Below are 27,918 nucleotides of genomic sequence, written 5' to 3' on the forward strand. Positions count from 1 at the left end.
GACTGGAAATCAGAAGTTCAAAGGCTTTCATAAGCTTTAATTTTGATGGGCAGCTTGATAAGTTTGATTTTCATGTGTCCTACTGTACATCCATATCCACACCAACAGACCTGGCTAAAGTAACTCTGCCAGAGTTATAGTGGTAGGATTCAACATCAGGAAATAACTTGGAATTTTCGGTATACTGTAACTGAATATAAAATGCTTACTGCACTACCATTTAAGCTACAGCAGTATGCACTATGTCACTGAAGAGAGACTGTTTTTAGTTGACATGTTGAAAAGGGAAAAAAAGCAGGAAAAAGTAATAAAAAAATAAACAAACCAATGCATCTAACCAATGACAACACTAAGCAGCTTTAAGTTTAAAATTTACTGAAATTAAACACTATAATGTCAGTGGTAAACCTCGCCTGCCTTATCCAGTAGAGACAAAGAGGTTCAGGCCCTCCACCAAAAAGCTGGAAATTATTGAAGCTACCCATTTTAACTTGGGTGTAATTCTTGTGAATATTCTTTGCAAAACCTCACCCTACATTCTACAGTAATATTAAACCTTTGTCATATTCATCTTGGACTTCAGAATTTAATTTCTCAACTGCAAGTCTGTGAACAATGCAAGAGGCTGAACAATAAAACTATGTAGTCATTATTTGTAAGAAAGACATTCAAAAGGCTATACAACCTATAGACAAATCATTTTTATAAGATATACAATATGTAATTCAAAAGTTTTTTTTTCTATTACTATCTGTAACTAAATAATACAGATTTGTTCTGTCCAGCATCACTGAATAATGAACTTTTCAAAGCCTAACTAATCCACTGCCATAGTTCCTGAAAGAAAGGGTACAATGAGTAGCAAATGCATCTACAGTATTTATGGGTGTTGTGCTAGGGGACCCCCAGACCAACACTAAATCAAGTGGAAGAACCTTGCATTTCCATCCTCAAAGACGTTCTGATCCTTAAAGTCATGCTGCAAAATACCCAATCAAATTATGCTGACTTCCAGACCTGGGTGCACGAAACCACCCACAAGAAAATGGCAGGGGATGCTGACATACAGTACAATAAACAGCTCTGCTGTTGCAAAACAAGACCAGGGTTACATAGGCTGCCATTATGCAGTGTGGGTCTGAACTGTTGAATCACAGCTCTAAAGTAGCCCTGCATGACAATTATGTGCACCAGTATCTGAAGTCTGCACTCTGTGGTAAATGATTTCAAAACAACAATTCTTCCTAGTCCACTTTCGATTTGTGGGTAAAGAAGCAAAAAGCTATATCATCAGAGAATTGTGCACCAAGGGGGAAAGGGATAAGGAACATGAGGGCATTAGTCCTTTTTGAAAACCTTTTGAATGTGCAGTTTATTCTGATATCTTTACCAACAGTGTAATATGTGGGAAGACAGTCCTCTTGCAGGTGTATATATATAAGGTCTAACAGAATGTACAGTAGATTATAAAGAAATGGAAAGGGAATAGGTTTCATTTATTTTATTTTTGTCTGAACTCATTTTTCTGTTTAGACAAGTAATGCACATAAACTACCGTTTTAAACAAAAAAAAACATAGTAATAACATACAACTGTGGATGAATACAAATTTATGGATTCAAATTTTTTTAAAAAACTTCCAAGTGTTTCAATAAGATACATCTATGAGATCCAGAATGCACTAAAGGTATTAATTTTTACATTTAATTTGCAGTGCATGTATGATTATCAGATGTGAAGTGTAATGGAATAAGCTGCATATGTACAGTATGAATCCTTAACTCTGTTATCTTTACTCTTTCTTATTCTGTGTAATTTATCAGTACTTGAAACAGTTCCTTTAATGGCAGCATCAATCTGTATCTCATGATAGCACAACAGGGTCATGTATCTTTGTCCTGCTTTTCCAAATTTAGGCAGAAGTCAGCAGTCCTGAACAATGCCTGACTGACAGATTTCTGTACGCGTCTCTATTCATCACACATGAGCAATGCTTCCAGTATGGTAGAACTATCAAGACACATTCATTCTAAACTGTCTTTTTAACAGCATAAAACCTTTAAGTATTTCTTTCAGGTCTTTGTAAGAAATATTGAGCTTGTATATATAAGGCTAGTCATATAAGTACATAGTCATAGTACAAGTCACAATACAGTGACTGTTCTTCCCTTCTAACACATTATACACAACCTAGAACGAAATAACACTTTTTGATTAGACCCTAATCCCTCAGCAATCATTTTCTTGAAATACATTTCAATGGTCACTTAACAATGGATTCTATTCTCTATCACCCAAACCATTAATTAGGTACAGTTCAATTTCAATGTTTAAATAAACTACTTCTTCCAAATCATCCTGCTATGTGAATTTCTCTTCTGAATACAGGTTAAATTGTTCCTGCTTCATATGTCCAGTATGTACAGAAACATTCAGGCAACAATTAGACCACAATATTATTTCTCCTTTGTCATTTTAAATACAAAACACTGAGTACAAAGAACAAAACTGTGGCTTTGCTTTTCAGTGATGCCAAATACTTAAATACTATTCACTACTACCAGAAGACAAAACAGAAGTTCTCACCATTGTTTTGTTTTTAAATGTGACAAAAAAAGTGAGAAGGAGTAGGTTTTTGTTTAAAATAAATTCTAATTTCCATTCACTGGCTACACAGAAGCAGGTTTACCTGTCATCCATTAATAATGGAACATGTAGCACATCATCTCTCAAGACCAACAAAATCCCATTAGTCCAAAGTGAAGGCTGATTTCAGCTATCCCCGATTCCCATTAAAACGCTCCCTGTTCATGCTGGCTCCACTGCCCTCTGCTGTCAGGATACTGGTATACTAACAATTTTGCAGGGTTCTACTCAGATAGCCTTCTCAGTCTCTGACAGTTCACCCTCTAGCTTTCTACAGCAGCAAATTTGCATTACGAATCTGCTGTTTGCTTTTCCACAGATGACTCTCTATTGTGAAAAGCCCTTTTTAGTATTCATTATTCATAGGGAAGTACAGCCTTTAAGGAGTCTCAACACAGTAACCAAAAATCAGTGGCAGAGGAAAAGGCAGTTCGGAGGTTTTAGACGGGTTATCTTTCTGTCAGCACAATGCTGGAGAATGAGAATTAATCAAACCAGCCAATAACTCAAACCTTCACGTGAAACATTAAACATCTGAAATGTAGCCCAAAAATAATGAAACAAGAATTTGAAGTGCAATAAGTAACATTTACCACATTTTTCTGAAGTGTGCAATTTGCCTCTTGCTTTTTTTCCATTAATACTTTCATTTCTGTGGTAGGGGATGCTGCCGCAATTTAATTCTTTTTCATCTTCTCTAGTATTGGACTCTTTCTAGTTTTTAAATATTGCTGACATCACCTGCTTTATAGTCAATGCTGCATCGGAGGATCATGATCACTTTGATCATCAATATTACTGAAGTTAACTAAAGCTGGCGAAAAGCTAAATGTAATACAGAAAAATTATACTTCATAATCACTTTACAATTTGAATGATCTGCATAAATTTTACAGCAATTTGCAAGGGCATTATTGTTTGCAAGTATTAACAATAACAACACAAAGACTCTATTTCACTTTTTTTTTATAAAGCAGCAGGACGCTCATATCCAGTCGGTGGGAACTATTATCACTTCTCTTGCTCCTTCAGCCCTTTTAAAAGGATGAAAGTATCTCTGTGGGACAAGAACTCTGTACTTACACACGTGAAGAGCACAAGCAATAAGCATCAATGCTGAACCAACAGAAGCAATGTGCAAAGGGCTGCCTTCTTTTTCAGTTTGACTGACGCTCACTGTCATAAAGAGATGATGTTAACATCCGTGACAGGTGTGTTAAATTTTAGTGTGGTTAGATCTAATGTCTCACTCCTTGCTGAGTATGCTCCAACATTCACATTATTCAGCATTGTTTTCTTCTTCCTTTAACAGTTTAACATTTTCAGACAGGCAACAAAAATTGCCTAAAAGACAAAAGGATTTATTTAAATCGGTATGCTTTTTTTTTTTCAAAAAAAGGAAACAAGATTTTTGCAGGAAAGGAAATGCATAAGGTGGTTAATGGACATCAAAAATAGTATTTGTTTTCCTCATTTTCAGTATTGTTATAGGTCTACCTACCAAAGTAAGAGAACAGTAAAAGAATAAGCCAAATAATCTAAAATGTCTCAAGTATGTTTTTTTATATTTAGCATTTAGTTGCACTGGGTTATGTGTTGATCCTTTGCTACACCATCCTCTTAAAAATACTTTCCAGAAATGTAATTGGAGTATGAGCTGGGTTATAAGATGTTCTATGGTATCACAGTTAGACTACATTCTGCTGCCAATAACAAGCACAGTGGCAGCAAAGCACCATGTTAAAACTGCACGATGTTTTGTGTTAATTACTAGTCACAGCATAGGGCAGATTTCAAAGCTGTATCCAGTTTATCCTCTGTTCATAAAACATGCTCCTGGGGTCTTTCAAGGAAAGATTTCAGTGTTACGTTTAGTGGAGGAGTGGTTAGGGCTCTGGACTCATAACGAAGGTTGTGGAGCATGGCTGCTATGCACACTTCACCCAAATTTCTCCCGCAAAATGCCTGGCTGTATGAATGTACCAATGTACATAGCACATATTTTAAAAAATGAGGAAGCCTACATTACATTAGGGGCGGACCTGTGGCTCTGTGCCTAAGGATCTGCGCCTGTGGCTGGAAGGTTGCCGGTTCGTATCCCACGGCCAGCAGAGGAATCCTACTCCGTTGGGCCCCTGAGCAAGGACCTTAACCCCATCTGCTCCAGGGGCGCAGTATAAATGGCTGACCCTGCGCCCTGACCTCAAGCTTCTCACTCCCTATCTGTGTGTCTCATGGAGAGCAAGTTCGGATATGCAAAAAGACAAATTCCTAATCCAAGAAATTGTATATGGCCAATAAAGTGATCTTATTAAGAACCTTTCTAATTAAAGCCTATAAAAGACTATTTACAGTAAGGCTTGTGCCGTATGTTGTTGTATACTGCATATGTAACAGTAATTGATTAACAATATCAACACTGCAAAGTAAAATACCTATTGCTTCAGAAGAACTGGTAGAGCTTTATTCAGTTCTGAAAGGAAAAAGAACAGACACAACGTTTCTTCAGCATGGAATAAACCTTTACCTGTTCCTTTGCACCCACACATGCTGACACAACTACCTATTTTAATTATTGCTTCAGAAGTCAAATCACAATAATGGGTTAAACTCTTAGCACAGCTTTAAAATAAGTGACTTCTTCTATACAGGGTACACAAACATTCTCTATAATCTGTAAATCTAAATCTGAATAAAGGAGCTAAGAGGAAAGTGAAACAATCACGAGAGAAATTAAATGTATGTACACCAGAGCATCAAAACTACAGGCACTAAAAAATAAAAATGATACTGTCAGGAATGGATAATGATCAAAAACAACTATGAGCATATTAGATAAATCATTTTGGGTTAGTATTCTAATTCCTGCGATATGAACAACTGGGATTTGAATACTTTTAAAATACTGGTAGAATTTTTGGTTCTCCAGTTACTGTATATCTGCTTCATTCCTGGTAGTGTCTGAATTGCTATTATAAAATGCAATGAATGTACCGATGGCCAAACCCTGCAGCACATATGCATAGGCTTCACAGCCCAACTCATTGAGGAACAAATCAATAAAGTCATCCATCAAGTAACACATGTAGGGAAATCTGTGGAGTCTGAAGGTAAAAACAACAGGCTGCTGATATATCCCAGCCCATGCACCAGATTAGTTACAACTTGGAGAGAATGGGCAGAAAACTACACATCCCAGGACACCATGCAACAACAGTGAGCTGTGGAGTTGATGAATCATGTGACTCACAGCAGGATACATAAAATGACATCACAGACAGAAGGCACAGAGAAATTCTGAAATAGCTATATTTAACAAGGGAAACAATTCAATTATAGAAGGAAAGAAATCCTTGGGTTCACTTTTTGCCTGGTTTTGGGTTTCATAAAAGCAATTTACCATAAAAGATATTTAGAAATGAAAGGGAAAATGTGGTTAGCACTACTGCTTTATACCACTAGAGCCCTGGGTAAAATTCCAGCTTGGGCTGGTTAGTGTTTGCATGTTCACATGGAGTTTTTGGCAGTTTCTCTGGACACTTAGCCTGACCTGTAGGTTAGGATGGATTGACTTTTCAAAAATTGTCCCTTTCTGGAATATTAGGGGATATCATAACTGGAAAATTGTTCCTTCTGCAACTAAAACTGTCTGTAGGCCTACAGAGTGAAATAGAACCAACTGAGTTAAATGAGCCAAATGTCCTTCTCTCCTCTGTGGCCTTTTTAATGTTGTTGTTTATTATGATTTCTTGTGCAAAGCAAAAATAAAAGTGCCCAAATATGCAATAAAAAAGGAAATAACTGATAGTAAATTCATGTAGTAATTGTAGAAAATTATTACTACATACATTTTGCAACAGCCAAAGCAAAGTTGCAAGTTTAACGTTAGAAATATGTAATCGAAAAAAGAACAGTAAGTCCTTTGTCAAAGATAACTTATAATTTAAAATTAATAATACAATAATTTATACAATAAAAGGGAAATAACTTGATGAATTAATATATCACCTTGATGCTGACCAAACATAAAAATGAAAACAATCTGAGTACAAAAGTCATAAACATAATAAATATAGAATGCAAAAGGCAGACATGTTAAACAATATTAATTCTCAAATTGTACTGGTGGATGTTTAAGGTAATAAATACATTTATTTGAATTCAGACCAGGATAATGATAAGGGGTGAATGCTCTAACTGGAGCTACAGTACGAAAATAGTGATGCACCACAGGGATCAGTATTAGGACCACTGTCATTCCTAGATTACATCAATTATCTAGACTTGTAAAGTAGAAAAGTTTAGTAAATTAAACAAGCTTGCAGATTATACCAAAGGAATAATTTTAATAACGGATTGGCATGAATTTAGGACGTTGTAATAGATTCAAAAGGGCTTAGACTAAATTTAATGCAGACAAGTGTAGGGTGTTGAACCCATGTAATAGAAACTATCAGCATAAAATGGATAAACTCAGTTTGAAGCAGTTGCTTGTCAAAAAAAGTTTTTTATATACTGACAATTTACTTCTCAATCTAGACAATATAGGACAATGTAATAAAGGTGACAAAAATGCTAGAAAAAATAAAAGTAGAGAATATGAATCAAAGGATAGTGTTCAAATAGTATGATTCACTAGTTGTACTTCATTTAGAATGCTATGTATAATTTTAGTCACCATGTTACAAAAAATATTGCTGTTCTGTAGTTATTATAGAGCAGATCAAGCAGATACATTCCAGGGCTTACAAAAATATCCTACATTGAGAGCTTTAAAGAAAATAATCTTTTTGGAGGACCTGTGATGGGCTCCGATTCAAATCTTCCAAAACCTTAAGCAGAAATTACAAGGAAGTGCATTTAAGCTTGAGAATACTTCTTGACACAAAGTCTGGATGGAATGGAAATAGTCATGTTCTCAAAACTGACGCCCTTCTTTCAGGAAACAGCTGGATACGATCAAACAGCTACTAGCAAACAAACGAGCAAGATGAGACAAACGGCCTCATTTTGACTGAAAGCCTTCTCGTGTTCTTGTGTATTGAATGCAACAGTTGCTGACTGTTGAAAAGAACCAATGGTTTGCGGTGGTAGCTCTAATTGTTGGTTCACACCCCGGATGGCTTTGAAGAGAGCTCTCTTCTCTTCAAAGCCACTCAGCCACTTAGGCAAGAGAGTTGTAAAATTAAATTAATCAAAAGATCAAAGGATGACATCACACAAACGTTGTTAATAGAGAAAATACAGCCAGATAGAACAAATGTAATGACATACCTGCTCAAATCTGTATAAACCATACACTGTATGTATTTAAAGTAATTTATTCACTGACTGAAAAAAAGGAGTATGCATTGTATACAGTATGCCTTGTAAGTCAGAAACTATCCTGACAAAGTATAAAATGTAAATACAGCATTAATGCAATTCATTATATTCTGTATTTTAGATTTTAAAACATATTTCAAAAATCCTTAATAGTGATATCAATTATATTTGTACATGAAGATGAAATCTTGTTAATTTTTGTAAGAATGTTTAATGCAAGCAAATCAGTAGTAAAAAAAAAAAACTCTACCTACATCTGGTGGTAAAATGTTTGAATAAAAGAGAAAGATTGTTAGGTTAGACCAGAATCAAAGAAACAACATCAACCGTCCAGGCAAGAAATCAAATGATAAAGTTCAATATACCATACCACCAGCGTCTCAAGACAATACATAAATCATTGTGATACAATATGGCAAAATGTACACCATTAACCCTCCTGAGTTATTTGACAACACCCTATATAGTCTGATTAGTCAAATGTGGATTTCTCCTCCACCCAAACAGTGAGTAAAGTTTTCTCTTGTGATAAATAGAAGCAGTACACAACGGGTAATTGACAGTATCGTCATACCTAGCATTAGATAAGGTGGCAACTTGCTTGAGTTAGTCAGTAAAAAGATAGGAAACATCAACGAATTAAAATAAGATATACAGTATTAGAGATTGAAATGACACCTACAGTAGCAATTATAGGCACACAAGACGTAGTTTTCCATTTCACCAAATCAGATATATCCAAACTTACTGTATACAGGATAGAACAGGATATAATTGAAAATCTGGCTTTCAGCTTAACGTTATGGTTGATGCCTAAAATCTGGGTGGTGGCTCCATTGACAACATGGTTTTATTGATATGCTATCGTAGTCTTGTTTATAAATAATTTAAGAAACTTACTAGAATTTCAAGATACTGAATATTGTGTTTTTTGTTTTCAATTAGCATTTCAAATACTTTTTCCAAGTTTAGCGATAACAGTTTACTAACAACTTGAGAAAACACCCCCCTGGGGAAGTGGTTTTCTTTTACAAAAACAGTGTTTGGCTTTGTTCTCAGTCCCTTATTTAAACTGCGACTATTTCCAAAAGAATCGCTGTTTATAATAAGTCATGAAAAAGTGCAAGGTCTCATTCTGCATTTTAGCATGCGCTCATAATGACGCAAAGACTCGGCAAAATAGAGAAATCCTTCTGAACTCAGTGATGAAAGTAAGTACAGAAGAGGATAAGTAGGTGTTGTCATACAGCATCAGCATCCCTTCAAGTGTCTCTTCTGCGGCTGCCTTTGTCCTTAATGTCGTCTCCAAGGGCCTTGCTTTGAGCCTTTTCTGTCACTCTATGTCAAACGCACTTTTTTTTAAAAAAAGGAGAAAAACACATTTAAACTGCCTATAGCACTGAACTTGTGTAATACTCTGAAGCTTCATTTTGATGAGTCCTTATTAGGAATAAGAGTAGGCAGGGTTGAATATGACCCGTTCACAACTAATATACTGGTTAAAATGTTATAACAGGGATGCAATTGGTTGGGTCTGCATTTGTCGCTGACTGGGTTCACCTGAAAAATAATTTTAAAAGTCAATAAATCATTGCTCATTATATTTGGCCCTTCTGCCCTTTTTGTGCATGTGGAAAGTTCCAAGTCCATACGGTGATAATTTATTCTGCAAAGCCACAAGAGGATAGAGCAATTCACTTTGCATTATCTCAGTTGAAATACTGAAAATAACCATTAGATGCTGTTGTAGGCCAGAAGCACTACTTTTCTTTTCAATATTGTGATTATTTCTTTAAGTGTATGTTCAGGGAGCTACCTAGCAATATGACCTTTAAAATTCAACCCCTGTAGACTAACAATGACATTTTAATCTCAGCTCCTCAGTATCTGGGATGTAAATGCACACATAGGCAAGATGTGAGGAGCAGTAAAAGACCACAAGGTGACATTGGATTATCTAGAGAAATAATGTGTCATTTAGTGGTTTATTAGTTTCCCTGAACATGGCCTGTAGAAATTCTCTTGGCTCTCAGTGCCAAGCCTGTTCTGCTGCTTTTTTGTATTTTGCACTGAAGAATAAGAAAAAAAGACATCTTGACTCAGTTGATCAGAGAGTATGAATGGCAGTATTTGTTGAAACAGATCATCTTATTCAAACCGAGTATTTTCTGAGGGTTCAGTCTAAGGAAATGCATGTAAGTCCATGAAAACATTTCCACATTTTAGCAAAGCTCTACAATGAGAAATTAAGATTGTGCCCTGCAGATCTGCTCATAATCTCGATGAAATAGGAACAAAAAAAATCACATTACAAAGATTCATAGATTGGATAATGCTTAAAAAGTATGAAAATGTTATACTGAATTCTTAATAGCTTTGCTCAGAGCAAATCCATATTTATCAGAAATCACTTAGGTAATGTCAAACGGTCATTGTCAGCACTTTCTATTCTCAAGATGTAAGTTTGTGACAAAAACCTCTAACTGTTGCACTCGCATTTACTGTTGCTTCCCAGACAACTTATTTTACATTCCATGGTGACAAAAGCAGCATACTGTATTAAAATCCCAGGGCGTTTCTCTAAAAGAATAGGTGTAACCCCGGGATCCTGGTCAAATTTTCCCATTGGCCCTTACCGATCATGGCCTCCTAATAATCCCCATTTATGAACTGGCTTCATCACTCTGTTCTCCTCCCCACTGATAGCTGGTATGTGGAGAGTGGACTGGCGCACTATGGCTGCCATCGCATCATCCAGGTGGGGCTGCACATTGGTGGTGGTGGAGGGGAGTCCCCATTACCTGTCAAGCGCTTTGAGTGGAGTGTCCAGAAAAGTGCTATATAAGTGCAAGGAATTATTATTAATTAAAATACACTGTGGCTTCTTCCTGACAAAGATGCCACTATACCAGTAGTCTTACTGTATATTTCTTAAAAAAGAAAACTACAGTGGGAAGTGGTACTGCAGAGTCAGTTATTTCATAATCTACCCCTCTTCCAAATTGAGGAGGTCAATGATCATTTGCCTGCGGTCTTCAGAGAGCTTTGGGACTGTAACCATGATGATGAATGTTGCTGCTGAATGTCTGCTGTGTTTTACATCCAGGGAAACAAGAAATCTTTAGAGGCCTCTATATAGTTCCATTGTCTTCCCAAGAAGCAGAATATAGATTTTGTTTAGTTAAATATTATGGAAAGGAATATTTTCTGGGGTTTATTTGCAACAGATATGAGTCACTGTAATGATCTGTACAATATTAATTGTACATTAACATTAATTAAAGTATAATGTTTAGATTACTGTTAAGCAATATTCATTATCCAATATGAAACGTGTTTTATGTTTTTTGCTTCTGTTTCACTGGGAGCATGAATACATTTGAGAATATATTAATGAATATGCCACCCCTCCAAGAACTATAAAAAAATTGGTCAGGCCACTCCAAGCTGTATTTATAGCTGTAATAAGTCATGGGCATAAATTCCACTCTAAAGGGGCTTGCAAAAGTATTTAGAACTTTGCATAATAGTGCTGCATTTTTTAGTTTGCAGTTATGACACTCTGAACTAGCAATCAGTATTTGTTATATACACATACACTCATATACACAATTTACTCTGCATATTCAAAGTAAATACAAAAAGACATAAGTAAATAGATAATATTAAAGAAAAATGGAAAAATAATTATCACATAAGTATTCAAATCCCTAGCTATGGCATACCTAAATAGATTTAGGTGCATGAAATTACTATAACAAGCTAACCAATTACTTAAATGGCCTCTGTGTGCAAATGTAGTGCTTGTTGTGATTTGAGAGTAATAATTCCTCTCTGCCAGGTTGCTTGGTCAGGTTGTGAATTGCAAGTACAGATTCAACCTTGCGTTGAAAAAGAAGCTTTCAAAGCAAGACAAGGATAAAGTCATTGAAAAGCTCTGATCATGAGAAGGTACAAAAAACAAAGAAGGTGCGTTATGCCTCTCAGACACTGTCTAGATCAGGCAGCCAGGCAAGAAGGTCAGGGATGCCACTGTGAGGCCTACAACAAGCCAATACAACACAACATACTGTATCTCACACTCAGCACTATCCCAGAAAAAAAAGTTCTACTACAAAATTAAGACTGGAGTGAAAAATGTACTTTTTTGTAGGGATCTGGACCTAAATCACATGACCAAAGGTACACTCCAATAGTGTAAAAATAAGACAATGAATGTTTTTAAGTGGCCCAGTCAAAATCCTGACTTAAATCATATTGAGAATCTTTAAAACGGCAACATTACAGGTCACACAACTGAAGACGTTTTATCTGCCAAAACAGTTTCTACTTTCTACTTCTCAGTGCAGAATTAACCTTTACTCGTTCCTCGGTAGCCAATACATGTGGATGCAACTCCATACTTGAACATCTTCATACCAGACTTATTCTGAGATTAACGGTCTCTTATTTATTTATTAATTTTAAACGCTCACTTTTAAGAGGACATCTGTTATGTTATTTCATACCACAGACATTTGTTTAATGGTTTTAAATACAGTATGTTGGCAGCTCCCACATGGCTCACACTGTAAAACTGTTTTTGGATTGCAGAAAGAGACTTAAGTCCAAACATCAGTGGTTAGAATCCAGGCTATTCCATTAGCTGACCATAACCAAAATTCCCCAAACAGTGAATCAGAACTGATATAGTGCTGTTTGTGATAGGAGGAGCTCAAGGCCAAACAGGGTCAGTTAATGTGACTTGCCCAGGGCCTGTGAGCTTGCACTCACATTAGTTAGAACCACATCTCTTCTCTAGTTGATGTGGACACAGTGGGACCTGCAATGTTCAGGACTGTAGATCACAGCAAGTTATTTTGAAGAAAAGCACACATGGTCTACATTGTATGAAGTGGGTCATAAAACTAAAGCTAATTTGATTAATAATCAGCAATTCCAAACTGGCAGTGTATAAAATGAAAAATAATTGCAGTTCGGAATTTTTTAGAAACTTTCCACTGTAATTAAAAGCATCTCCTAGCATAGTAAATATTCAGAAAAGGGATTCCCAGAGTGTCAGACTAGTGAAAAATAGTACAATTTGTTCAGAATTCTTCTAAATTGTGCCACAATGTCATAGTTTGAAATCAGAATCAGTGCATGGTTATAATAGGAACCATGGGCACTGAGGCCTAAGCCAGCGTGTTCCCTTTTGATAAACATTATTTTTAGACGGATGTCTGGGTGACAGAGCTTTGACTGTTGTGGAACAGTGACATGAAGAGCTATAGCTAAAATCGAAGCTGAAGTCACTGATAGTCTGAGGTCCCTTTAGGAAAAAAGATTTTCCCGGGTCATAGAGAGCTGAAGAAAATGATCTGTCATGTTGTAGCTTTCAAAGGCTTTTGATTTAATTTTAACTGTAATACATTAATCAGTTAAGGTGTTATACCCAAGGTGTATATATATATAGTATGATAAATACTGTATAAAAACTCCTATATTATCGTTTTATTGCCTTTTGCTATGCATCAGGATTCACTTGCTGGACATTTATTATTTTTATGTTGTTTTAAAGACCTTCATGATGTGGGTTGATTATTTGAAAGAACATTTATGTTGCTAATACTGTCTTATATCACATTAAATCAGCATCAGCCATAGGACAAGACAATCACAATCTTTGCCGAGGGATACAAAAGGAAGACTTCAATTAAAGCAAAAATGCAGTCTGCTCAACAAAGTCAAATCGATTCCATTATCTTTTCTTGCCTTCATTACTTATTAATATTGTCAGCTCCCCTACAAGCAAAGCTTATTTCTCTCAAAAGTCCCCTTCATCTGGCAGCATCTCACGATTCAAATGGAGTTTCAGAACAACTTGTTATTTTTTCTGTCAAGCTTTAGAGGGTCATTCCAGTCAGAGCTTGATTATTTTATAAAGGAAAAGGCAACAGGGCTGTGTTTCATTTCTACTGTGAAACTGTACCACTGTTCGAGGAAAAATAAGGATAAGTGCAACATAGATTATAATAGCATAAAATGGTGTGGCATACAGGGGCTGCAGAAGTTTTCAGGCCCCCTGAAAAGTTTTCAAAATGTTCTTACCATGTTTGAAATCATGACACTTTCAAACAGGACTTCCATCTATCCATTCATTAATTTTCTAACCACTTCTTCCAGTTCAGGGTCTTGGTGAGCCAGAGAAAACAACTTGACAAGCTACAGGACGAGGCAGAGTACACCCTGGATGGGATGCCATGCATACACACTCACACCAGGGTCAATTTTCCCAAAAGCCAATTAACCTACAGATGCAGCCATCTAGAATGCGCAAAGTGTCAGTAGATACTGTATACCACGGTAGGCAGTGTGCTGCCTCATGCTTTTTTTATTTTTTAGAATAATCTGATGCAGGACTGTTGAGATTTGCACCACTCAAAACATTTTAATATTTTACTTGCACTTGTAAAACAGTAGTGTAAATACTTTCATCTTGATTAAGGTAGTCTGCAAGAACGATTCTAATACTGTAGCTAATGTACAACATGGATATCTGTGGATATTCACAGAAGTCGTTAAGGTGTGTTGGAGGTCAGGAAATGTTGGGGTTTTTTTTGTCCACATATCTCATTTTTCTTTGTCCCCTCATGTCAGAGGTCATAGTTCAAATACATAATAAGGTGGGACCTTCAGGGCTATGGAAGCCTATTACCGTCACAAAGGAAAAAATAGTGTTTAAACGAGATAACACTGCCAAATATCAAAACATTGCAAAATAAAAAAGAAAAAAGAGCCTTGATGTTTTAGAAGTACTCATATAATTTATGTTTGTTCAGTCATATGTTGTTCATTGTTTTTAATTTTGACTCCAAATTTCCAAATAAATTTCCAAATTTGAAAACGTAGTCACAACAAACACATCAAAACTTTCCAAAAATAACAGCAGCAAATGAGAGTTAAATAATTTGATGCAGAAAATGTTTTTGAAGAAGGAGGAACACTGTTTTGTACTTTTTTTCTTTTCATCTATCACTACCGGCTATATAAATATATCCGATTTCTATTCATAAACTAATATTTTAATAACTTTAGGAAATATTATATTCTGGTGATTTTTTATTTTCAGCAACCAAAATTTCCTTTTATTGGGCTTAAAGAAGACTTCCAATACATGAATGCTACAGTACTGTACATAGAAATAGCATATACTGTATAGTGGTCTAAAGTGAGAGATCCTGGCTCCATTTATGGAATGTAATTGCCATTTCAGAACAAAAAACTGTATAGCCATGATACATTTTAAAATGGTATACAGGCTACATATTTTATATAACATATAAAATATGCTGGATTTTCAAGAAATTTATATCCAACTGAGATGACACAACAATACTGGTATACACCAAAGCATGGTGTAATAAGGCATGTTGTAAAAAGTTTACACTGCATAATCAGCATAGACTTCCCAAAATCCTAAATTATATTTTTCAAGTGTACACCTTAGTCTTTAAATCGCCAAAGGTCAGTAAAGATCAGCAATGAAAAACCAAGAAAAGGAAGTCTTCATCCTCCAAAGACGACACATCCCCAAAAACCATTCTCACCCACTAAGAAAATAGTGTTGTCCATATCCAAAAACTTTCAATTTGAACTAGTAACGCCATTTCATTCCACTGTTCCAGTATTCAATATTTTGAGTTATTCGGGGTCTTATTTTATTGGTTCCTTGACAGCAATCGCTCCATGGAGACCTGTGGCAACAACAGAGCTAGAAGAGATATTAACATTCACATGGTTTGCCATTTCAGGTGACAGCGTGGCTTTCATCCATCCCACATACTCAGTCACTTCAAAATGTTCCTCTCACTTTCATGTAGCCACCCTTTCTTTGAAACATTATCCTACTAAAGCTGTATTTTGCAAACATTTTCACTAATCTATTTCTTACATAAGAGCATTAAAGAATAAATAAACTATATAAACTATTTTTCTGCATTTAAATGTATTAACTACTGTTTCCACTTTAATTTGATAAAGCATTCATTTAAAGAGTTTTATTAGTGTTATGTATTAGGAAGGAACAAGTAAAGACTAACTCTATGCTTTGGAAAGCTTTGGCAAACTCGGGGTTAGGTCTGTAATATTGGTGTGCTTGTATTTCTATTTTTCAGCTTGTAATTGTAATTTTGGCAGCCAAAGCACAGTGACATAGCTCCCCACTTGACAACTATGCATAGGAATACAGATCATACATTCTTATTCATAGTTATTACATATTAATAATATTTTAAAAACTAAATAAATGACGCATCCTTCCAAATCAAAATAAACAGTTGCTTAATATTACCATTTCTTGTGAATACTTTAATTTCACACCTTTCTTGAACTGCAGAAGCCCTGACTGGTTTCGACATTACTGGTAATTCAAAATAATTATGAAAATGCATTATGCACTAAGAAAAGTAGTGTTAGAGCACCAGAAAGCATTAATGATGACAAAACAGGTAATACAGAAAAACAAAGGTAGTCAGTCTCAAGGCATGCCATACCTAGAAATAACTCAATAGCTCATTGGTGTTATTTGAAATAAATGATTTGATGCCATGAAAACAAATGACCGTGTAGGACGAGTTGACAGCAGTCTTAAGTCTCCAGCCTTACCTCAGTTATTTTCTTACACAGTTCTTAACCAAATAAGAACACATATGACAATGCTGTATGTTTTTTTAAAGTTCATAATTTAGATGAGATGACATAATACTTTATGCCTGTCAGAGCATCAATTGCTATTTGTTATGAGCAGACATTTTTCACATTCAAGCACAGTAAGCATTAATTAGGGCAATTCTCTTATCCTTGATAAACCTTTTCATTTAAAAAAACTAGCTTGCCAGTTCTTTCAACCATGTCTTCATAGCAAGCAAGTTGTTCTGATGTCCAGCTACACGACTGAAAAAAGTTTAGTGGAACACCCACAAAATCCTGGGCCCAAAGATTTCAAAGGTTAAGAAAAAGATAACTTCTAAAAAAACAACAGTATATTGGCAAATTATCCACTGAAAGCTTTTTTACTGAAGAATCCCCAGTCCATCAGGCTTTACAAAAGAACATTAAAAAGCATTGTGAGGATCACAGTACTAAACATGATGTACATCTCTATGTGGAGAAAACTCATAGCCACATTATGTTGTGGGCAAATGCTGTAAATGCTGCTGCAGATGTACAGTATGGACAGCATATGAAGTTTTTCACTTTACAGTCGTGTATAGTTACTTTTCAGTGCAAGTAGGTCTGCAACATCATAGATCAAACCGTTATCAAAGTTAAATGATGTCTGGACATGCACAGAATAAAAATACTTTATGCCATAGTTTCTATAACTCTGTAGCTCATGCAGTTATATTTTAACATTTTCCAAGCTGGTGCATTCACAAGAGCCTTACAGAGCCTTAAAATATTAAAGTATAGCTTTTACTCTGCTTGAGAATGCAGTAAACTGTCTCCAGTATTTGCTCACTGAAGCTGTGGTAATACTGAACTTGGTCATGCATTTATTTGGCAGACTTTCAGGCCTTAACTTTTTTAAAACATTTTTGTTTTACATTCAGATTTATTTATTTGGAATCACTTCATCTGATGGGAATGCTAGAGCGATCTCGGCAACAAACTTTGCTCAAAGACACAGTACCAGTGTCCCTACCTGCTATTTGATCCCTCAACCCTCCTATCAGAAGGTTACTAAAGTATACTACTGTACACTGCCACAATTTTAGGCAGTGCTTATCTTAAAGTGAACATCTGAGAAGGGTATACTGTATAATATGGAAAACAAATCTAACACATAAATCAAAAGAAATGAGTATCAAGAACAAGTATATAAGTATATTTTTGTATATTATACCGATATTCTGCAAACATAACGGTTTTCTTCAAACCCAGAAAAGTATATGCAGCCAATAAAACACTTTGACAACAAGAGTGGATATGACAAATACACATTTCAGATAGACGTCAAATGCATGGAAAAAACACTTTATTTCAGATTTTAGGCACTGGGGGAAAACGATAGAGGACTGGTAACAAAATCAATCTAAATCTGAAGCGGTTTAGAGACAAAAAAATTAACATTTTATCTCTGCAACTGGATGAGTCTTGATTTAAATTTAAATGTGGACAAGTTTCTCGCATCTTGTGGCATATTGCTGTAGTCAGATGGAAGAAGAGGGAGAGCCGCAGAGATCTGGAGAAGAACCGAGGGAGAGCAGGTGTTGAGCAATGTGAGGTAACTCAGAATGAAAAGGCGCGGGCAAGCATGAAGGACTGCCAGTGCAGAAGGCAAGAAACCAAAGCAGTGACCAGTGACCTCCAGGCAAGCCACTAGGACAGAGAGAATGACACCAGAAACAAGCCACACTAAGAGAAAAGGATATTTTAGAGTGCATTAAAAAAGGTCATCATCAAAAAGCAGCCAGTCCAAGATATAGTAGATACAATAGTCCAAATTCACCAAAAGATAATCCTAAAGGGTATGTTTTTCCTTAGGTTTGGAGTTACTTTTTCCAACCATTAATAAGACACTGGGTGAGCTCAAGTTTTTTTTTATAATTTGATGTGCAACATGGCCAAAACAATAAAGGTTCTATTACTGTGCATGATGATTAGACATATTTTAGATTGAAAAGTAAAGTCTTGATATTTAGGGTAGGATTAGCTTTTCTTTCTATAATCCATCAAACTAGGATCTCCACTTCTACCAGCACAGACGGAAAAGGCAAAAACATGCCCTTGAAAGAGTTAACTGTGTCTTTTCAGCCTGTAAATCCTACAGTGCAAACAGCAGTTGGATGAATGACACAACTCCTGCCGACAACATCATGCCAGCTCACAGGAGCCCAAGAAACCACGAGAAAATGGGATACTCTGTCTGAGTCACACTTTTACACAACCTCGCCTGCATTCAAACAACTGTGTTCCACCACTTGGGGAATCTCAGCTAGAGTCATGTGACCAAGCAGAACAGATTTAATGCAGCAATGTCTGACTACAGGAATCAACCTGCAGCCAAAACAAAAACCAAGAACATGGAAGAGGGGTGTTTAAAAAAGTTTAGCGGTTTATGTGCATTATTGAAAGGTGGATTTTGAGAAGGACAGTAATTGCTGTCAATTTCTATATACAGCTTTCAGTGTTCCACTTTTCAGGGTATGACTGAGGCTGATTATTTCCACTTCAGATACTCAGATCCAAATATCCCTAGGTAAAATGTGAAAAAAAAAACTCTGGTACCTAATCATTCATATACTGTTATGTTGTATCCGATGGATTGTGTTTTTGAAGTGTGTATGTCTCAGCAAAAAAAAAGAAAAATACGAAATTATTCCATCATTCAAACTTAAGACTCTCGATACAGCACCTGTGATTTACCTGCTGCTCTACAGGATCTGCTGAAAGGTCCAAATGTCTACAGACATAATCTGTTTCAACAACCCTGCCAAACGCCGCAGGAGTTTTTACACAGCCCTCAGTAAAAATTTGGCATACTGTTTTTGTCACCATCTGAGGGGAGAATCACCTGATTGACTGGCACTGTTCTGGTTGACCTTGTGTTTATTTTTAAAATATCCAACATCAAATTTATAATTTGTTTTTCAGAGGAACATATAATTTGTTTAGGGCATTAAGGTATAGCCTATCTAGAATAGCAAAATTTTGGTTTTAAACACAAGCTAATATGCATCATTCCTTTAGGTAACTTTTTATCACTGTTTTCAGTTGTATATTATAGTTTTTTGTGCAAAGTACTGAGCCTGTGAAAGTGAAAACCTCTATTGCAGTTTAATATTATATTATTTAATATATAGCATTTACAGGGCCCAAATAATAATTTTCTTATATTAATCTAATAATATTGCATTATATTATTATAATATTTACAGGACCCAAATGATAATATACTAAAGGTACAAAAAGAAATGATATCTATAACATCACATTATACTGTAGCTTACAGGAATAATTTAAAAAGCAAAAAGGGTACATTCAAATTGGTTCTAGTAAGTTAGTGTCTGATTCTTGTATCTCCACATTTACTGCCTTTGATTTTCTTTTTAAAAAATGGGTTTTTAACATTTATGTTACAATTATACATACTGTATAGTTCAATTTTCATGTTTGTATTTGAAGACAACAAATTCCATTTTGTTGTTTCCTATATCACCATAAAACACATTTTCAAACCCTGACCCACAAGCACTTGTCACACATTTGTAAGAAACTACAAAGTAAATTCATTATCCCACAGTAACATGATAAACAAGGGAGAACACAAAGAATGGAAAGAACTGAAGATGTCTCCCAAGTCTGTATGAGTCTCAGACAAAATCAGTCCAGGACTAATAATGTTGCTGTTGAAATCATCACAATATCCGACTGCTGAGTGACAGGTACGAAGATTTTGCATTTCTGTTGGAAACATTGTAACCCTAACCCATGGACAATTCTGCATATCAAAAGTTTCTGCCACATTTTCCCAAAACATTTGAACACCCAGCTCACAAGCCTGCCACCTGAAAATTTAGTAGGGAGTTGTCTCTCATCTCATTCCTAGCGATGAGACATGAGTTCACTTTGACCAAAACAATTCAACGCAGTTAGAGCTCTGTTTCCACCCCTAGAGAAATGACACCACATAGCCTCAGCAGATAAGATTATGGTAAAATATTTTGGAACTCAAAAGGGGTAATGATAATTGATTACATGCCAGATAGAAGTACTGTACAACCCCAGATAATCGAGTACAACCCCAGTTTTGTAAGACTCTCAAACTGTAGAAACACAGCAGGGGATGTTGACACCTGATATTCAATCAGTGCATGACTAAAGTATATCCCAGTTCACAAACCTAGAGCTACACAGGCTTTCATTTGTCAGTCTAAGTCTGTAAGTTAAACAGTTAAATATTCCACATTACAGCCCAGACTGAGATGTTAATGGCTATTAGTTGTTCTGACATTAGATCTTTGCATTCCATGGTACACAGACTGATGTTATGGATGTTTTTTAAATATACCATTCACAAGCATTTAAAGGAGCAGTCAGAAGAAAGACATTTATAGGGAACTGGAAGCTTGATGGATAATTAGGCTTACTGAGATGAAGGTTGATTATACTGAGAAACTATCTTGTTTCTAAAAACTTTTAACACAAAGTTATGTGAATGGCCCCTGTACACTGAGCTACTCAGAAGGCTCCAACAAGCTTTTATTTTTCCTGACACTGTTATCCAAAGTGTAGAAATGTGCACCTATTTATATAACATTTTAATGAAGGACAACATTCAGTTGTGTCACATTTTAAGTGTTACCAAGATTACACTACCCACAATATTGATGCCATTGTGATCAACATCATCAGACTAGCAACTGACTGTGAGGAACAAGGTTGGATGAATTTGAAACGGGACAGAGGGAAGTCTTTAAAACATGCCCAAGAAGCCCTAGCACAAAGGATTAAACATAAAATTAAAACTGTAGTAAGGTTCTGAGTCAAATAGCAACCAACACAGAAACACAAATGGTCTAACATATTTAATCTCATTTGTAAACCAGTTCATATATTTAGATCAATCTGAAAGACCTTTCCTACCTTTAGTATTGACAGTCTTTGAAGTAATCTCCAATGACTCCAGAAGTTCTGTGCCAATGTTCTCTAGTTTGATGATGAGTTGCTGGGTCTCTCCATTGAAGAGCTGGACTGACACACTGGTGGAGACCTCTTCTCCAGAGGAAAGCTGCAGGGTGTGGGCAGAGCTAAAGAAGGAGAACCACAAGATAAAGATGAAAGTAAGATTTTGCACAGGTAATAAATGTATGAATATCACTCTGTCAGTAGCAGTGTAAAGCATTAATAGATACCTAATGTTATTAACAGTCTATAAACAATCTATTGATATGCTGTAAATGATGGTATAAATGGTTGAAAAATTACACACCACCCAAAACGATGCACTCTTATAATCAAACTTTATCAAACTTGTGGCTATCTGGAGATAATATTGTAGCTAATGGTGAATATGAATTTAGAAAAGGAAGTTGAAAACTATGAAAAAGTAACAATAGTAATGGATACACATACAGTATGCCATTTAATATGGTGTATTTAGATTGCCAGACATCTTTTGATACAATTCCTCAAAAATTATTGAAATCTCAAATTACAATAAGTAGGCTTTTAGGGAAAAGCAAGTGTTTATACTGAGAAATGGCTGTTAAATAGAAAACATAGGGTACAAATAAGAGGTCAATACTCATAGTGGGTTGATAAAATTGCAGGGATCTGTACTAGGGCCAAAACTCTATTTATGTAATTAATGAAGATGTAGATTCTGTTATAGAAGACTAGACATCTTTCCTGATGATATCAAATTCGGAAAGTTAGCAACCAAACTTAAAACTACCATACCACAGGTGTCTGAATACCTATGCAAGCAGCACATTCAGTTTTTGAATTTCTTTAAGATATCTGCTGATAACTAATTTTCTTATTAAAAGTGTTCCGTCTTTGAGCATGTGAGCTGGCAATAAAAATACGGATTGGAAAAGAATGTGCAGGTATCATTTGTTATCCAGCAGCATTTGAAAACTATTCAAGGGACTGAATACTTACAATATAATGCATTAAATAATGTATCATTCACCCTGTTTTCCCTACACCCTAGAACAATCTGTCTTACAGAGAATTAAGTCTGGTTCAAGTATAATTAAAACATGTTCACGTTTAGCTAAAAAATAATTGCAACAAGTTTTAAGTGTATGTTTTTGCTTGAAATCTATTTGGTCCACCCACAGCAGCACAGATGGGTTTGGCACTTGACCAACTAAGCAGAGCCACGCTAGTGCGGTACAGTAGATGCACAGCAGCCTTTTGTGTGTGCTGTAGTGCACAAAATAACATTTTGCAACTCCCTGTCACAACTACAAAAATTGGCAGCTTTCACCTGCACTAGCACCAGCATTCAGCGCCAGGCTTTTCAAACCAGACAAAGGTCATGAACATAAAGACAGACTTTCAATGACCCGTGTTGGAAACAAGCAGCAAAACACAACGAGGACACATTGTTCATTGTCATTCCATTGTTGGACAGCAGCACCAAATGTATTTGCGCTTAGTACAGCACAAACGTTTTGTATATGTTGCCGAAATGTTACTGCCTGCTGCTCTGTGTATTACCACTGAGAAGCATAAAGGGTTTTATAACTGGCCCCTTGTTTTATTACTGTATGTGATTTGCCTGGGTTTAGTGCCAATGTGCTAAAAACCTGTTCCCTCTACAAGTGACTCAGTATTGCCGTCTCTGCTGTGAACACGTCATGTTAGAAAGTCAGAGAAAAGGAAAAGTTTCACAAGAATTTCAGAAGTAACTGTCTACAGCACACATACAGTACCAATAAGCTCAGGTGGTCAAAGTGAAAGAAAATCTATGATTCTTTGCCTTCACATTTTAAATGAACTGCCAGTATTCAAACCAGTCTCCAGGCTAGGTGTCTGATGACTTATTGTCACTTGGCAAGGTTATTAATGAGAAAGTTTGCCATCAACCTGGGATTTAAAAATAAAGCACGAGCACTCTAGTTTCACAATCTGAAGAGCTGCCTGCTAGACTAACTGATCACTTCAGCCTTACTCATCATGAAATAAGAAGCAGAACCAATTAAGCTCTGACAAAATAAAATTAGGAACAAAGTTTAAGCTTTAAAATTTTAATTAGCTCATCTAAAGGGTTTTCTAAGATTAATGAGATCCATCAGCTGATTAGTCACTCTTTACTTGCTGGGGTTACAGTTACCGATTTTGTCCAATACAAGCAATTTACATTTGTAAATGTAATGTTACACATTTATACAGACTACAAATATTTTATGTGTGCGCTTGTTTCTAACAGAAAGATAAGCAATTCAGAAGTCCAGCAGCAAAGATACTCAATGTGCATCAAATTAAACAGCTAGCAGATGTGAGGTATTAGTAAAATAAAATTGCCAGGGTTATTTGGAAAAACTACATCAAAGAAATCTAGTGCTTATAAAAGCTTCTATATGAAATGTGATTGTGCACACTTATCTGTTAAAACACGCTTCATGCTTTGTTGTTTGTTTTGATTAAATGCTTCTGTGGTGCAATTTAAGGGTTTATTTTATGTCAATACTGTATATTGAGGTACTCATGCGTATTCTAACTATCAGAGGATTTCTATAATAATCTGTCCACCTAGGAGATTTGGTGATAATTGCAGCCCTAGAGATGTCAAGAAAATAAAAGGTATCTCGGATAATCCAAAGTGACTCAGTATTGAAGGAACATTTACAAGACGTCTGAAAATATCTGAAAAGGTAAATTAAAGGGTAAAGTAATATACAGGCTAAAAGAAAAAAAGCAACCTCAGAACTAAATAACTAAAACCATTACAAAAGGTATTTAATTGATCATGTTTTGTCAAGTACACAGTAATTTTTAACAAAAAAAAATTCACAAGTAAAGCAAGAACCTGTAATTAACAGATTATCAAGGATTAATTTGAATTTTTTTTTTCATGTGTGCAAGAATAATTAAAAATGTGTCTTTAAGCCAAAAAACTGTCTATATAAATTATTTTAATGACAGAGCAGAACCGATTTAGATTTCTGCCTGACAGTGATGGATTTAGACATAGTTTAGAGTGGATGAGACTGATAACCCAAAACTGTCCTCATTTGCCACCTCTTGCAGTGTTAATTATTTTTTTTACTTATTTCATTTGTGAGAAAAAATAAACAGGCGGTAATGGTGACGCTTAATGTGGTGTTAATGTAAGCTATTCTTCAAAAGTCAAATATAAATCTGTAAACTGTAACATTTACATGTCATCAAGAACTACACATACATAATTGTCCAGCTCTGCTGAAAGTAGACCCTAGAAATTCATTCTCTATGATTGATCAATTTCAGGCTCTGCAAATCCATATTCAAAAGGGGCAAAAGACAGCATCTTATATTTAATTAATTTTTCAGATAGCAACGTAAATAGAATATTATCAAGAACAAATCGGCTCAAAAACCAAACAGGTACAGATGAACCTCAAGAGCACATACACAAGAACACATGCTTCAGAGTTTTACCGAACAGTTAGGGAATGAAAAAATGGAAATTTGACTGCAACATAGTTAAGAACGAATTAAAGAAGAAACTACTGATAGATGTCAAGAAAGACAATACGTTTTCCTAGAAATTGACTTTAATCTTTCCCTCATCGGCAATAACATCTGCACATACTGTAGGCATCACATAGACAGAGTGTATCACTATCTAATCCTGCATACTCATCATTTCTCATTCAAAAGATCCATTTATCCCTTTGGTCAAGCTCATTCCACAAATTTCCAGTGAAATTGAGGTAAAAAGCTTAAGTGAATACATAGAAAGGTTTTATATTACCGACCCTTTTTTCCATCACCTGAGAATTCTATTTTAAAAAATTGAATAGGACTATTCCTTTTCAAAAATGGCACTACTTGTTATACCTGGGTAACAATGGGAGGCTTTTGATTTACTGAAGCAATTAGAAATTGGAAAAGTAAATCATGAGTTTGCTTAAAAGGACGTCTAGAATCAATAGGACAGAATAACAAGCAGTCGCCGCAATAAGATTCAAAATATAGAGTCACCTCTAAAAATATTTGCACCCTTGATACTGATGAGGAAGTTATATTTTATGCTAAACGACACTGGGACTAGGATTGGAACCAGATACTGTTGTCAGTGAGATGGAAATAGAGCCTTACACCCTTCTAGCAGGTAAATGTGTATACAGAAAAGAACATCATACCTATTCTGAAAATGGTGGTGGATGTCATGGGACTGTTTTGCTTTCACTGGTCCTAGGGCCCTTATTAAGGTTGTTTACAGTACATCACGAACTCTACCAAGTGCCAGGACATACTGTTCTATTGCTTGCCTCTGCATGAAGGTTAAACTTTGCGACACATGGATCTTCCAGCAAGAAAATGATAGCAAGCACACATTAAAATCCACAAAAAAAAAATGGTAACTGACCACAACATCAATATTTTGCAATCAAAATATGCATCACAGGCCATCAAAGTCCCTGGACTTCAGGGATCTGGAACAATTCTCTATAGAAGAACATAATATCCCTCCAAATGTGTTCTCCAATCTCAGAAAACATTATAAAAAAGGCTTTGCTGTTATTCTCGCCAGAGGAGGGTGAACAAAGTACTTAAAACGGTGTGCTAATATTTTTAGAATCCAATTTATAATTTGAGATATGTGAAATTTTGGTTGATTTGATTTGAATTATTAAAAAAGTAAAATATATTCCACGTCAGAAAATTACAATATAGCTCATTATCCCTGTTGTTTATTTTATACAGCCTTTTTTGCTCATTTTTATCAAGGAGACGACTATACAATGCATAATTTATTAATACAATACCTAAACATTCATAGCAATCCATAAGAGATATAATATGCATTTTATGTGAATCGATCGGTTCACATACTGATACGACTGGCTGATCATTCTCTAAAGATTACATGGGCATTAATAACATTAGGATTAACATTTAGATTTGTTATTCGCTACTCTGTAAGTCTCATATAATTAAACACATTAATATTCCCGAAGGCAAGTAAACATTCATTTACTATTGTGATCTAGACGTTTTTAGTTCAGACATGCATGTGGAATAATAGTTTAACTCTCAAAAATATAAGGTGAATATCAAACTTTTACATTTACAAACGCTGCTGGCCAAGCATTTCTGGTCCAGTTTTAACTTCCTTGTGAAGACGGAGCTGGGCTGGGTTCGTCACAGCTTTCGAATCTCCTTCAGCTGGCAGGCCTGCTGCCAGGCATGCCCCAGGGCACACAGAGAGAGGGAAGGCATTGCTTAGCACGGTGCTGAAGACAGCTCCTTGGGGAAGTTTGCTATGTGCTGATCTTTGCTTTTCAAAACAAACTGTGCACGGTGTCTGACTTGCGTCAGGCTGCAATTAGACAGGTGGGGAGAATTTGGTGCGTCCCAGGCTATTCCTGAATACACTCTGATATCCTGGCTGTCGACAAAAAGGTTCAACTGTGTTCATTTTGTTGATCGGCCAAAAATTACAATGCAATCACAAGATTTCTCCCCTTGGTCAGAATTCTGTTTCCATATGGACTCTCCCTCAGCTTGGCATCTTGAAATAAAGTTAAAATTCTAACCTGGATAGTAATGATTGCAGTCATGTGGTTTGCTAAGGTTCGGGTGCATGATGACTATTTTATCACTGTATTTCCTCAGCGTGATGGTAAATCATGGACCACAAACTCTGCCGTCAGCTCTCCTTTAAAAGAAGCTTGCGATCATCTTAAACTTCTCCTTTAAGAAACATTGCCCAGCCAATGAGTCAATTGATACTGAGCATCAAAAGAACTTTCCTCTCTCTATTCATGCATGCATGTTTTTAGAAAAACAAAGTACAAAGATCTTGGATTATGATTAAACGTTTTGCCATCAGTATGATTAATAGATCGTTCAAGACAGACCATGATACAGTGGAGTGACTTTTGCAAAAGCACTAAATCACCTCATTACTGGGGAAGTTGATTGGCTACAGATGATGAGATGATGTAACTTATTGAGAATGTCAAGCCTATTAAAAATAAAGATAAATCCATCCATCCATTTTCTAACTACTTCATCCAATGAAGGGTTGCAAGGGAGCTGGAGCGTATCTCGGCAAGCATAGGCGCAAGGCGGGACAGACTCAGTCAGACGGGATGCCAGTCCATCACAGGACATGCAGACACAAACACACACATTCACATCAGGGCTAATTTTCCCAGAAGCCAATTAACATGCTAGTATGTCTTTGGACTGTGGGAGGAAACCTACACAAACACGGAGAGAACAGACAAACTCCATGCA

General features: G+C 35.9%; 1 protein-coding gene across 1 annotated transcript in view; it reads right to left on the bottom strand.

Moving 5' to 3' along the window:
• trappc9 (trafficking protein particle complex subunit 9) overlaps positions 1-27,918 on the bottom strand; it is a 507,339-nt gene that overhangs the window by 366,149 nt on the left and 113,272 nt on the right. Inside the window, exon 15 of the mRNA XM_088929735.1 lies at positions 21,601-21,764. Within this exon, the coding sequence (XP_088785861.1) occupies positions 21,601-21,764 (164 nt within the window). The remainder of the gene's footprint in view (positions 1-21,600; positions 21,765-27,918) is intronic.

Source organism: Atractosteus spatula, chromosome 12 (assembly GCF_055471065.1).
Source record: "Atractosteus spatula isolate fAtrSpa1 chromosome 12, fAtrSpa1.hap1, whole genome shotgun sequence".
NCBI lineage: Eukaryota > Metazoa > Chordata > Actinopteri > Semionotiformes > Lepisosteidae > Atractosteus > Atractosteus spatula.